The 14457-nt window shown below is 37.1% G+C and overlaps 1 protein-coding gene across 7 annotated transcripts in view; it reads left to right on the top strand.

Moving 5' to 3' along the window:
• LOC106884293 (bridge-like lipid transfer protein family member 1) overlaps positions 1-14457 on the top strand; it is a 213773-nt gene that overhangs the window by 99884 nt on the left and 99432 nt on the right. For all 7 annotated transcript variants that reach the window (XM_014935660.2, XM_052972555.1, XM_014935618.2 and 4 more), the window contains exons 20-29: positions 536-650; positions 1617-1824; positions 2275-3215; positions 4023-4203; positions 7019-9188; positions 10264-10413; positions 10839-10932; positions 12043-12255; positions 13008-13206; positions 13965-14054. In XM_014935660.2, coding sequence (XP_014791146.1) covers positions 536-650; positions 1617-1824; positions 2275-3215; positions 4023-4203; positions 7019-9188; positions 10264-10413; positions 10839-10932; positions 12043-12255; positions 13008-13206; positions 13965-14054 — 4361 coding nt within the window. The remainder of the gene's footprint in view (positions 1-535; positions 651-1616; positions 1825-2274; positions 3216-4022; positions 4204-7018; positions 9189-10263; positions 10414-10838; positions 10933-12042; positions 12256-13007; positions 13207-13964; positions 14055-14457) is intronic.

Here is a 14457-nt window from a genome sequence, read left to right as displayed (position 1 = left end):
TATTGGCTGCAGAAACCCACGATAGGCTGAGGAATTTACATGTATTAGCCAGAAAAATCCGTGGTGTAAGTGAGGGCATGATAGGTTAGCCGTGATATGGCGAGGGGTTACTGGACATACTTGCGCGAGCGCACTTACGCTGGCCTACAGTTATCTCCCTTGTACACTTTACTGCCCTCATTCTGCTGGTCAGCTATTTTTTAATATGACCTGATACAGATAAAACTGTATTTCTCTATTTCTCTCATCTTTTTCTTTTTTTTTTTTTTTCATTTTTCTACATTTATCCTTTCATCTCACTTTTTGAAGAGCTTGAAATATCGATGAGACTTTTATTTTCCTGTATCGCATCAAACAGTTAAACTTTGTTTGCACTTTATCATCATTGTTACTTTTGCACATACATGTACATATGCAGACATTCTCTCTCTCACACACACACACACACACACACATATATATACACATACATATGTAAATGGTCTCTGAAGTGAATGGTATGCCTCTCTAACAAACAGTAACTTTCTAATTCCAGTTGATTCCACCGAGGTTGTCATCTCTGAAAACACATCCAAGACTACAGCTGTGATCAAACTCAAGGGTTCAGTTGATATTTTATTGACTCCCTTATTACTTGAATCAACCCAAAGGTAACTTTCTTGATAATGTTTTTCATCTTTTACTTGTTTCGGTCATGAGACTGGGGCCATGCTGGGGCACCTCCTTGAAGAATTTTTAGTTGATCGAATTGACCCCAGTGCTTTTTTAAAATTTTTATTTTAAAGCCTGGTACTTATTCTGTCAGTTCTTTGATGAACCACTATGTTATGGGGAGACAAACACACCAACACCGGTTCTCACACACGCACACGTGCGCACATTTATACTCACCAGCCCTCCCTTAGCCCCTGCCCACCATGTTCACTTACTAGGCCCTAGTCAGCTTGAGGCAACAGCTAAAAACACTCAGCTTAGGTGCTGTGCAGCAGGATCGAACTCTGAATCAAGTGGCCAGGTTATATATATGAGCTTTGTTTTATTAAAGCTTTATTTCATAAAATGTTTGAACTACATAAGTTTTTATGTCTTTCTAGTTTCGTTACTTCCAATTATGCTATTCTTTATTTACTTCCAATTGCAACCTAGAACCATCAGAAGTTATACTTAGTGATTTGTCCTGCTTATCTATATTTTTACTGACATCAGCCGAAATCTTACTTGTGAGTCCATGGGTATTGGATGTCACTGTACTTGAGGAATGTGATGTATCTGTTAACCTTGCCATGTGTCCAGCCTAGTGGAACTTGTGCTTTCAGTACTCTGCAATCACACCCTTCACTCTACTCCATTCTTGAATTATCTCATTTCACATATGCTCTTGTAATGATATTCCTGTCATGGATCGTTCCATGCTTCTTTGCGTTGTAACCAATTGATGTTCTACCCTCTTTGTAGTAACCGATGTCTCTCTTGCATACGAGAATGCAGGTCGGACAGTGCTATTGAAGCATGCGTGGTATTGTCTAGCTTTGTTTAAAAAGTAAATCGTATAATTGATTATATTGTCATGAGGATACTAATTAAAAATGAATGTTTGTTTTCTCCCCTTTATTCAGATACATTGAAGCCATCACTCCTGTTTTATCCAAACTTCATCCATCTTCAATCATTGATCGCCTGCACAGCCGATGTTTAGATCGACTAAAGCAGAAAAATCGCTTAAAAAAACACAGCTCTGATGAGCTCCATGATAGTAATAGTTCTCGCCGGGAACCAATGGAAACCAAAACATCCAGTATTCAAGCTTATTTTTCATTAGCAAAGGTTCGTTAACTATTAGCTCTATTATATTTTTATATCGTATTCTTTCCACAGAATCAGTAATTGTGAGATCACACTTTACTATAACTAGCTTGGTTGTATTCAAACCTTGCTCGGTCAATGTCTTTCATCTCTCCAGATGCGATAAAATAAATACCATTTACATATTTGTTTGATTTAGTTAACTAACTTGTCACATACATAATCAAAGGAATTTAATGCAGGTGCATACAAGTCAAATCTTTTAGACCAAAATTTTCAGCCCCAAAAAATTGGTTAATTTATACACCAAAATGACTTTGGAGGACCAAAAATTCCATGTGAAATGCAACTGGATTTGGCCAAAGAGTGTGATGATGTTTGAATGTTTACACTACATACTATGTTGTCTTGTATGCTGGAAAATACAGTGTTTTTATTGATTGATTTTCTTTTTTTGTTTCTTTTTACCAGATCAATGTGTGTATTCTTCAGACATCAATCGTTGAAGAATTGGTGTCGTTCTCAGCCTTAGACAACATCCATGACTTCACCTGTGTTTCATTACTGGCCGTCTGCATCAGCAACATTGAATGCCAACTACTTTCCAACTGCCACTCTTGTAAAATTGCCAATGACAATAGCCCCAGTAGTAGTCTCCACCATTCCACCAATTTGTTGGTCAATAAAGAGAAATCCTCAAAAGGGGTTACCAATACTGTTGGTGGGGGTACAGGGACTGAGTCGACAAATACAGAATGTTACAAACTGTCTGAAACCTCCAAAGATGAAAATGTCGGTACACTGTCTATTGAAAAAATTCACTTCCAGTTTAGGCGTCTCTTGAAGCACAGTAACTTTTCAGAAAATGTGATTTTGACAGCCATTCCAGAGTTCCGCTCCAAAGTTCTGTTTGTGTTTGATAAAGAGAACATCCCTTGTGAATCAAAGCAAAGCACGTTGAGTCGAGAGTCCTCGCAGACCAGTGGCCGAGAATATCGTCAAAAATCAGATGAACTTGGCATTGGTTTCATAATGTTTGAATGTGGTATGGAAGGAATAAACTTAACAGCTGTGAGGAGGTTGGGTTTCAAAGAAAATATTGATACAGAATTTCAACATAAGATGGAAGAAATTGAAAAGACTCTTGAAGAGATGCAAGAACAAACAAAAACAGAACTTGATAAAGGAGAAGTTCCCAAAAAATGGCAAGACAAGAAAAATTCTATGTCTTCTTGGGATTCAACCATGTCAATAACATCATCAGATAGCCAGTTTCCATCTTTGGAAAGACTTACCAAAATGAGTCCTTTAGAAGGGGACGCTTCCAGTGGAGTTTTAAAACTAGAGACAATCTGGTTTAATTTTGCAGCTCCTCCTCCCTTACCTATGAGGAGAAAAATGGACTTCACGAGGTGGGTGCATTTAAATATCATCTTATTCCATCTGTTGTTGTTGTTGTTGTTTCTTAGCCCCTGGTTAGTTCCGATCATGCAGATGATTAGACATTTTAAGCATGACCAATTCTTTTGGGTTCCAGCGATTACATAGCAATATTGAAAATATTATAAGTTGGCATGATGTCGTTGTTGAAAAGAAGACCCATCAAGCTGAGCAGATACCTGTGTCACGCAGATGGCATCTATGCCAGTGGCACCTAAAAGCTCCCATTACACTCTTGGAGTGGTTGGCATTAGGAAGGGCATTCATCCATAGAAAACCATGCCAAATCAGACCAGAGTCTGGGGCAACCTTCCAGTGTGCCAGCCCAGTCAAACTGTCCAACCCATGCCAGCATGGGCAACGGACATTAAATGATGATGATGAAGATCCAATCCAAATTTGGGATAAACGAAACCCTTTTCTTATTGGTTCGTGGGTGATATATGTTTTTTGTTAATAATTGGCAGAAGTTACAGATTGACTCCTGTTTCTGTTGTACCTGTATTTCAAAAGACCAGCCTTGTCACAGTGTCACACTGAATATCCCCGAGAACTACGTTAAGGGTACACGTGTCTGTGGAGTGCTCAGCCACTTGCACGTTAATTTCATGAGCAGGCTGTTCCGTTGATCGGATCAACTGGAACCCTCGACATCGTAAGCGACGGAGTGCCAACAACAACACCCTTTACTTCCATCTAGAACCCTCTCTGTATCTGTTCTCTTTATTTTCTTTTTAAGTGTTCCTTTTGTACCTTTTGTAATTTAAAAACATTTCTAGGCTTGACTGGAATCTTCTGAGTACTGCAACACCAGCTATCAACTCCTGGTTAAACCCAACTGATCACTTAGTTGTGGCAATAAAGCAACTTAGAGATGCTCTTACTCATCGCAATTGCTCTGTGATGGCCTGCATCATGACTGAAGCATTGGAGGTCCAAAGTATACACATGCCGTACAAGGTAAGGGATAAGACAATTCTATGTTTCCGAGATGAGGAATTTATATTATGTGTACTGTTTATATTAGTCAGAGTGGTGTCCCCGTGGATCAAATAAAGAATTAGGTTCATAATTCCGATATAACAACCGAGTTCAACACAAGACATCTGAAGAAGGCGGGAGCGTACAACAGCCAAAACACAGTGAAAGCAACCTTCAAGACGAAGACACCAGTCTGATAGATATAAACAATGTACAAGGTGGTGAGCTGGCAGAAACGTTAGAACGCTGGGTGGAATGCTTAGCAGTATTTTGTCTGTCTTTACGTTCTGAGTTCCAATTCTGCCGAGGTCGACTTTGCCTTTCACTGTTTTGGGGTTGATTAAATAAGTACCAGTAGGGTACTGGGGTTAATCTTATCGACTGCTCCTCACCCCAATTTCGAGTCTTGTGCCTAGAGTAGAAAAGAAGATAAGCAGTGTACATAAGGTAAAGGATATGGAGTGGACAAATTGTTGATGGAATTTTGGGGGAGGGTGCTAGTTGATTACATTGACTCCAGTGTTTGACTGGTACTTAATTAATTGACCCCTGAAAAGATGAAAGGGAAAGTGGACCACGGCAGAATTTGAACCCAGAATGTGCAGATTGGCAAAATGCTTAGTGACATTTTGTCTGTCTGCATAGTCTGCATGCTAATGATTCTGCCAGCTTGCTGTCTTATATATAATAATAATAATAATAATAATAATAATAATAATAATAATAATAAAAAGAACCCATCAAAGCGTGTAAATCCATTCACCCTATTCCTCTCGCCTCAATATATGATAATCTTTTACTTTCAAATCTGCAGAAGTCTCTATTTTCACTGCTTATAGAATTCCATTTGTGTTTTTACTCCTCTTTTGCAAAGAAGAGATGTAGTATATAAGTTGTATATATATATATATTAACCCCATCGCCCAACAAAAGATAAGTAAAGTTTATAGCATCAGAATTTCAACTGAGATGTCAAAATGGACGGCAGTTAGGCATCTCTTATTCCATCTTCTACTGTTGAAAATATTTCTAAATATTTAATCCCATTTCCAATAACCAGTGTCATTTTTAGCTTGTTAAAAGAAATATTTAGAAAACTAATCCCATTTCAATTTTCTTTCTCTTTTTTTTTTGCTACCTGTGATGTTTTCAAAATCACTATTTCTGAAGAACTTTGGAAATTATATAAGAACCATTCAAAGTCTTTATTATTTGTGTGTGCGTGTGTGGAATAATGATGATGCTAATATATATTCTAAAGATTATGGACATTTTCTGTTATTAAATCCCAGGAATACATTGGTCTTTCATTGGAATTGGAAAAATGGAAATTTATCAAATTCCTCTTATTGATTTGTATAAATTTGCATTGAATTTCAAATTGTTTATGTCCATTGAATGAAGACTCCCATCAAGCTGAATACCATTTTCTTCTCGTGACTTAAACTTGTTATGCTTATATTTTTAGACTTCTTAAAATAATTTCTTCCCTACATTTGGTTTCTCTTTTTTTTTTTTTTTTTACCATTTATTTTCTAATTGTGTGTGTGAATGAGATGAAAGCTTTTATTCAGCCAAAGATTGTTTAATTGTCTAGATTAATGGCTTATATGTCTTAATACCACCCTAAGAACAAATGAGCTCCTGCAGTCAGACGATTTGGCTTAATTCACGTCATTAACATTTCTTAGCATCTATTAAGATGGGAATCAGAAATATTTATAATCCTTGGTTTTCTGATATCCCTTTTAGCCATATTGAAATTCCATACATGATATATATATATATATAACCAAATAATTGGATGTACTATTTAGAGAGTACCATAGACCAAGAATTGAGTTCTAGCTTTCAGAAAAGCCGAATCTGTGTTCCAGTTGCTGTTCCATTTTGTATCACCGATATTCGTAATGACCTTCATAAGGAAGCTAGAAATGTCACCCAATAGTATAAGATTGGTGGTGAGGTTAAACAGATTGCACTTGGTAACCATGTCGTTTTCGGTTCAAGCTTGTTGTGTAGGTTCTTGGGAAAATCTCGTGAATAAAATTTGACAGAAACTGAATGGAAACCCGTCAGATGTATATATATGTGTGTGTGTGTGTGTGTGTGTGTTGGTATGTACATATATATATATATATATATATATATATATATATATATATATATATATATATATATATATATATATATATTTATTCATTCATCCATCTTTCCATCAGTGTGGGATGAAAGAATTGGTTTGTTAAACAATATACCTTGTATTTGGTTCCATACCGATTACTTCTGTTTTTCCTTTTTCCCCTAGGTTTCTTTGTCTTCTTAAGTAATTGGATCAAATAATCAGCAGACAAATTGCAGTTTATAAAATCAAATCTTTGACGGTTGTACCCTAGAATTATTGTAGTCCAGTGGCTAAAACTGGTATTAAAAAAAGTGCTTGAGTGAGAAGACTATTTTAGGTATTTAAGCTCTTTGAATAAAGGATCAAATCCAATGTTTTATATAAACCTCTATATTGTTCCTGGTTAATAAAATGAAGTGATATTTCAGGTATTTGTTGTGTAGGATTTGTCTTTAATTCTCAAATAATAGTTGTCTTCGTTTCCACGAACTTCTCAAATTAGGTGATCGTTAGTGCTTTTCATGTGTTCTACTTCAGGAAGTACCTGCTCATATATTCACTCTGTGCAGTTTCTAAATTTTTTTTTTAAATTTTTTTTCATAATTTTGTGTTTGATGATGATTGATCCTAATTCAGAATTCTTTTATTATTTTCTTTTTCCTTTTTCAGAGAAAATTTAACAAGTTAAATGGCTTGTCAAAAATTCTTCAAGAAGATCCTTCTTGTCAATTATTCACTGTCCTGCGGAAATATGTGAAGAGTTGTGGCATTAGCCCTATTGAAACAGCTGTCAAATCCGATACCATTCCTCAATTAATAACCATTCAGAAAGGAATCCTAGCTCTCACTCGACAGTGGAAAACTGTGCTGTACATGCCACACCTTGCTGATATGCATCTGAAATCGAAAAAGGCAGCGAAACCTTACACTGTGGCATTTACGTTGCCTGTCATGGAGGCTTCCAATAATTTCAGCATGGATGATACAGAAATGCCGATTGAGCATTTTGATATTGTAGATGAACGGACATCTTTACTGCTGGCAGAGGGTGGGTCAATCCATCAGTCTTTATCCATGCCCAGCTTGTCTGGTCATAGCATTCCAGTTCCCCCATCTTTGGCTGTGAACCATCCACCACAAGGTCCAGTTATCATCACAAGTTGCCCTGATGATGATGACGATAATGAGAACATGAACAGACCAACAAAACGAAAGCAGGTAGTGACAGAATCCCCAGAGCCATATTTTCATTTGAAACCTGCATTTGCTACTAACTCCCCAATGACTCGGAATGAGAGTACGTACAGTTTTGTTTCTGCTGCTGGTAGCATGTCTAGCCTGGAACATGGCTTAAACAATACTCCTCCACAAACTCCCCTTCGTGTCAACTTTCCTCGAAGTATACCATTGGGCAGAAAGAGTCCTAGAAACGGAGACAATTTGTATGAATGGATGGCCCAACAACAAAATCGTATAGGCACTCATTTTACAAACCTTTGTCCATCTTCTCGACGACAAGATTCTATTATGACTGCTTTTGCTAGTAATTTTGGTAGTGATGAAAGTAAAGTTGGTATGAGTGCCGAGCACTTAACACTTGCCACATCAATTTTACAATTAGCAGATGCTCAGATGCTGTTTAAACCATTTTTGGAATCCATTGGCCTTCACGTTGAAGGTGTACGAACATCTGCCCTCATGAAAAAGTTTGGTGGCCATCTTTCTCTGCAAGGTAGACTGAACACAATGAAGATTCAGATTGCCGAGTCATCGGACCTCACATCCAAAGGCAAAGGCAAGTCAAAGACAGCACGTTTTATAAAAGTGATCAACACCAGTGCCGACAACCCAGCTTTCCTCTGTGAAGATTTTGTCGTCAATATCGGAATGAGAGATGTTGTTGATTTTGAGAAGAACAAAGGCAAAGACGAAAGGAAGTATGTCTCTTGGAAGTTTGCCATGCACAAACTAGAAGCTAAACCAACTACTCTGAAAGTGAATTTCATGATTAATTGCCATTCCGTTACTCAACATGTAGACATGCCTCTCTTGCGATTGATTCATCAGTTTGTCACAATGATTGACAACATCAATGAGACTCGAGTTGAACTGAAACAGAATCGACCGGCTGACTCAGATTGGCAAAAGACACATCGTAAACAAGATTCTAAAGATTCTACATCCAGTGCCGATACTCAACAATCCCACACTTCAAAGACTCTACCAACCGAACAAGATACTCCTACTCCAGATGCTAGCGTCAGCTCTGATGTATCCAGCCATGACGGTACTAAAATTATCACAAAGCGTAAAAATAAACAATCACCGAAGGTTCGGGTAACTCAACCTTTGGAAACCAAACGTCCTGATAAACTTCCCTTAATGTCTTTGCGGAGAACTCATTTACGGTTCTCTGGTAAAAGTAAGAAATCAGGGTCTCGATCTCAACAGTCGAGTATATTAACCCCACCTCACTCGTTGAACCTCAGTGATTCGGTGACCATCGACATGGGTGATACTTCTTCGCCAGTGTTTGCTGAGAAAACAATAGTTGATGAAATAAAAGAATCAACTCCTCGTTGCTGGCGTACATTGTATCATCTACTTGAACTTTACTCCACAATGCCAACAACGAAGACTCTTGGCCGAAAGCCATCTATGCTTCCTGCCATTGCAGAAGAAGAGAACGAAAAGGAGACAAGCAAGAATGATTCCAAGAGCTTGTCAAATGCTGAAGAAGGAGTCAGTAATACTGCTAAGAGTAAACCAGAAAATGAAGAGAGTACGAGTACAAACCTACACAATCGATCCGTGATTGGTAGAAGTACATTCAAGCAAAGTGAGTGACACAAATTGCCTATTTTTGGAGTGTTATAACCATTTGAATGATTCTGTTTCTATATAATTAATTTATTAATTCATTTATGTATTTATTTAGTTATTTTTCTCTATGTTAGTAAGAAAGGCAATTGTGTTATAACTTTCCGTATATTTGCATGGATGGAGCTTTGAAGTTGGCGTTTGACAGTGGGGTGGGGGAGTAAAATCTAAATAAAAAAGAACCGTATATGGCAATAATAGATATTAAGTATTTTATACAAGACATTTAAAGAACAAAAATAGAAAATAATTAAGGTGGTATTTTATACCTTAATTATGCTGTATATAAAAGTATTATGAATGGCCTGCCCACCTAACTAATGGGTGGCATCATTTGAAAACCACCACAATGCAAGAAAGTGTATTTTGACCAGCATTGTATAACATCCAATAGTATGGTCGATATAGTGATACGCATATTCTGTTTGTCACTAAAACTTTTTAAATATGATTTTGTGACACCTAAGTTTGGTACAGATGTTTAGAATTACTTAGAATTTCATCTCACAGACAAATACATGTAAATGGCTACATAAAAAATTTCTTTCCTTTGTGCTTTTAAGTCAGGGCCATATTTTTATTTGTTGACTGCAGCATTTTCTGATATTGTATTCTGTGTCAAGTGGTGCAGACTAATTACTTATATGGGGTTTAGCTGTTTAAACAGTGATGTACATAATGGTGAACACTTAGTTTTGCTTAGTTACAATGACAGTTATGGTGTGTGTGTGTGTGTTTGCTTTTCCAAATTTATGTTAGTAAATGCGAACTTAAAAAGATGAAATCATTGACAACGAGATTTAATAATTAAAATAGTTTGATAGAATAGTCATTATTCACAGAGCTGTCTTTAAATCTGGATGTCAGTATTGAAGGAATTAAACAAAGTTTCTCTTTATTCCATTGTATCTCACCTGTAATTAGAGTGGTGGTTGGAATTGAATAGGTTTACCTAATTTATGGAAAAAAAAAAAAGACGTAAAAACTAATAAAAGCAATTAATAACAATTAAAACTGTTGGTGTTTAATTGTAGGCTTTTATATTGGCGAGACCATACCACTGGTGGTGTTTGGAATTGCAAAAGTGGAGAAGTTCCGTATTCTAGCAGCATTGAGTGGTTTAAAGTTGGATGCGGAGCTGAAGTGTGTTCATGCCAGTGGAGCATACAGAGAAAAAGTGAAAGGTCAGTCAAGACATTTGCATATTGCTTTTGAAATTTATAATGTATGTATGTGTGTGTGTGTGTGTGTGTGTGTACATATGTGTGAGTGCATGTATATATATATATATATATATATATGGATTCTTTTCATTTTTACACACATGCATGTGCACACACATGCTCCCCACCCCCACATCTTACATTCAGTGATGATGGCAGTTGCCTTAGCATGGATGAGATTTAGGGAATGGTGCATAAGTCAGTTGGAGTATGTAAGAGTATCTGCATGTTCATATGATAACAGACTCCAATTACAAAATATTATGGTAAATAATATTTTGTAATTGGAGTCTGTTATCATATGAACATGCAGATACTCTTACATACTCCAACTGACTTATGCACCATTCCCTAAATTCTATCCCTAATGTTTTTTTCTCTTGTAGGTTTTGTGGGTAAAAGTTCATCTGAATCTTCAATTACTGCACACATCGGACATACAAGAATTGGACTTTTGGAAGGGATTCTTCCCAACATGACGTGAGTTAACCTTTTATTTATCCTATTTATGTCTTGCTTAGCCCATACACACCCACACACACACACACACACACACACACACACACACACACACACACACACACACACACACACACACACAAATAAAAACATAAAATCTCATGAGATATGATAGATTAATATATTTATTTAACCACTTGGATTATGGCTAGAGCATGTATATTAATGCAGCCATGTAAGCATAATTTATTATGCACTGAAATTATTACTCCATAAAGGAGGCTATGAAACAGCTGTAATCTTAACTGATTCATCTCTCATATTGCTTCATGTTTTATGGTTTGTATGCTCCTTGTGAAATAATTTCATCGATCGGATCATCTGGATTTCAACTGCATGGAACTAGTGTGATGCTAGGTAAAACTTTGCAACATACTGGAGCCATTGCTGTGTATAACAAATATTGATAAATGTATTTCTTTTGCATCATTCAATGAACAAAAACACAAAAAAATATTTAGCTGGTTTCAGGTCATCTTTGACTTTCATCAGGTCAAAAATACTATTTGATTTCCTAATGGAGAGAAATACAGCTGAGTTGCTTTGCATAGTGTTTCGTTGTTGCTTTATTCATATTAATTAATTATGCATTAAACACACACCCACACACATACTCTTGTGAGTGTCTCCTTTGATATATAAAAAAGGGTGATGTAGTCATTACTAGAACTACTTTGATTATCAAGTCTACTCAATCAGGACCAACTTGGGATGTTTATCAACTAAAACACGGACTCGAATTTAAGGGACATAACTCTTAATTTCTTCACCTAAATCGTTTAATACTAAAAAGAAAATGTGCTAAGAGAAATAACTCAGTGGCCAATGGCATGTATATGAAGCAGTTCATCTGGGTGAGCTGGTCTTTTGCACGCCGACCCCCATTCAACCCCTTGGCCATCATCGAGCCTCTGTAATTGCTCACCAACCCCCTTTAATTGCTCACCGACCACTAGAGGGTCTCATCCATCCAACTCATGCCAGCATTGAAAAAGGGATATTAAATGATAATGACATTTAGGTTTCATCTGAGACTAATATTTGGTATCATTTTTTGTGTCATTCGCACAGAATCGTTGTCACAGTGGATGTAAATAAATCCCAAGGTTTGTACACGAGTGTTGTGAGGCGCAGCAAGAAACACAATTCTGCTTTGATTTCAATTGGAGCTATTGATGTCGACATCCCGCAGCATCCGGTTGTACTTCATGGTATGATGGCACGAAGCTCTAAACAATTGTCTACAACGTTCCAAGAATTCCGGAGATCAGCTCAAAAATCAAGGTGGGTATCTCCTGTTTTTAAATGTTTTTTTTTTTTGTGTTTCTTAGTCTTTATATCATTTGTAATGTCCAGTTGGTTCTGGCACGAATGTTTTGATGTGGCTGAGTATGGGAGAGGTTGGTGGTGGGTAGCTGGAAATATCTTGTTTGTATGAAGTCTGTTGATGTTTTACATTTTACTCCTTCCAAGCTGAGGAAATGAGAATGCCTTCTGGATTCTTCTTCTCAAAAGTAATAGCAATGTGAAGGAAATGAAATGATACCAAATGGGGGACAGGAAATGAGTAGGGGGTTCAGCTTACTTGCAAAATAACAACAACAACAATAATGGTTTCAAATTTTGGGACAAGGTCAGGAATTTTAGCAAGAAGGTGTCAGTGCTTTGGCTCTGGTGTTAGACATTCACACTGGTGCTTGTGCATGTATTTTTTATCTGAACTTCAGGTTAATTAATGGCTTGCAAGCGGAATTACATTCACAAGGACTTTACAGAAACCCATTGTGCATGTGTGCACATATGTGTGTGTATAGACACACACACACACACACACACACATTGAGCTTCTGCACAGTTTCCATCAATGAAATTTTACTCACAAAGTACTGATTAACTTGAATTTCTGGTTAATGGCACTGTGCAATGAAATTGGCCCCAGAACCATGTGGATGCAAAATGTACTTTGTAACCATACAACCATACATATACTCCTATATGAAATTGTTTCAAAAAAACTTTTTTTAATTTTCTTGCAGACAACCAGATATTTCAGAGTCAATCAACCCTGAAGTTGTTGCAGCAGAAATTGCTAATGCTGCGAAAATGACAGCTGAAAACAAAGCTAAGGCTGAGAACCCGATGAAGACTGTCACCCTTCACATTCACTTCAAGGCTATTCTACAGGGTTTAACCATTGGTGCTTCCTTGTTACCATCTCTTCGTGCTCATCATAAGGTCAGTTTTGTTAATAAACCTCTTTTTTCCTTCGTATTTTAAGGTCCTGTTTGAATTATTGCTCTTAGTCAGCTTTCTTCAAATTCAGAGATGTCTGAGTTTGGCTCTCAACCTTAGAGATGTTAAAGAAATAAACTAGTCAAAAGAATATACAAAATACATATCGGCGAGCCAGAAGGCTGCTCCAATCTGATCTGGTTGAGTTTCTGCAGCTGGATGCCCTTCTAGCACCAACCCCTCCGAGAGTGTAATGGGTGCTTTTACGTGCCACCAGCACGAGGACCAGTCAGGCAGTTCTGGCAGTGACCATGCTCAAAAGGTGTTTTTTACATGCTACCTGCATGGGAGCCAGTCCACTGGCACTATCATATGTAAGTACACACACATACATAATATGAGCCTGTCTGCTGTTAACATTGTGGGTCTTACTGTGCCAAAAGTAAGCTTTTTAAGAAACAGAAATTGACATAATTTGTATGAAATTGGAAAATATGCACTGGAGTTCCTCTGATTGACTAAACCCATGAAGGTGATGCTTCATCATAACCACAATCCAATCGCTGAAAGCAGTAGAAGAACAAAAGAACGTCACAGACTTTATTATTCTAAGTTTCTGGCTAGAAATGATGTGGTTTGTTGAATTTCTCAACTTGGAATCTAAATACACTTAAGTGTCTTAGTATTGTGTACTCACTCCTTTGTTTATATAGACTAAGCACCCACTGATACACATTCAATCTCTCTCTTCTTTGTTTCAGACAAGCCCTATTACAGTGACTGGTATGACAGGCAAGAAAGCACGATTCACAATCGATTTACCAGCGCACACATTGAGCTTCAAATCAAGAGTAAGTTAGATATGTGATCTCCAGCAAACTTTGAACATTAATGCCCTGTGTATTGTTGAAGCAAGAATACAGACTTTTAAATGCATATTTATCGATGATTAGTGTACATTTGAGAGGATAAAGGGAGAGTGTTTGTATATTTATTTTAGTTACAGCTAATAGGTATACATATACTTTCTCTCTCTCTCTCTCTCTCTCTCTCACAAACACACACAGATTAGCCCAGTGGCTGGCAAAGCTTTGAAATGACTGTAAAACCTGTTCTTCATAAAAATTACTTTATACTTGACATATTCATTTGAGTCTTTTCTAAATAATTCAATAATTCAATGTCATGCACACACACACGCACGCGCGCGCTATGTGTGTGTGTGTGTGTGTGTGTGTACATTTATATAATATA

The sequence above is a fragment of the Octopus bimaculoides genome, chromosome 13 (assembly GCF_001194135.2).
Source record: "Octopus bimaculoides isolate UCB-OBI-ISO-001 chromosome 13, ASM119413v2, whole genome shotgun sequence".
Lineage (NCBI taxonomy): Eukaryota > Metazoa > Mollusca > Cephalopoda > Octopoda > Octopodidae > Octopus > Octopus bimaculoides.
The sequence above is the reverse complement of the archived record's forward strand: the minus strand, read 5'-3'. Positions and strand labels throughout refer to the sequence as shown.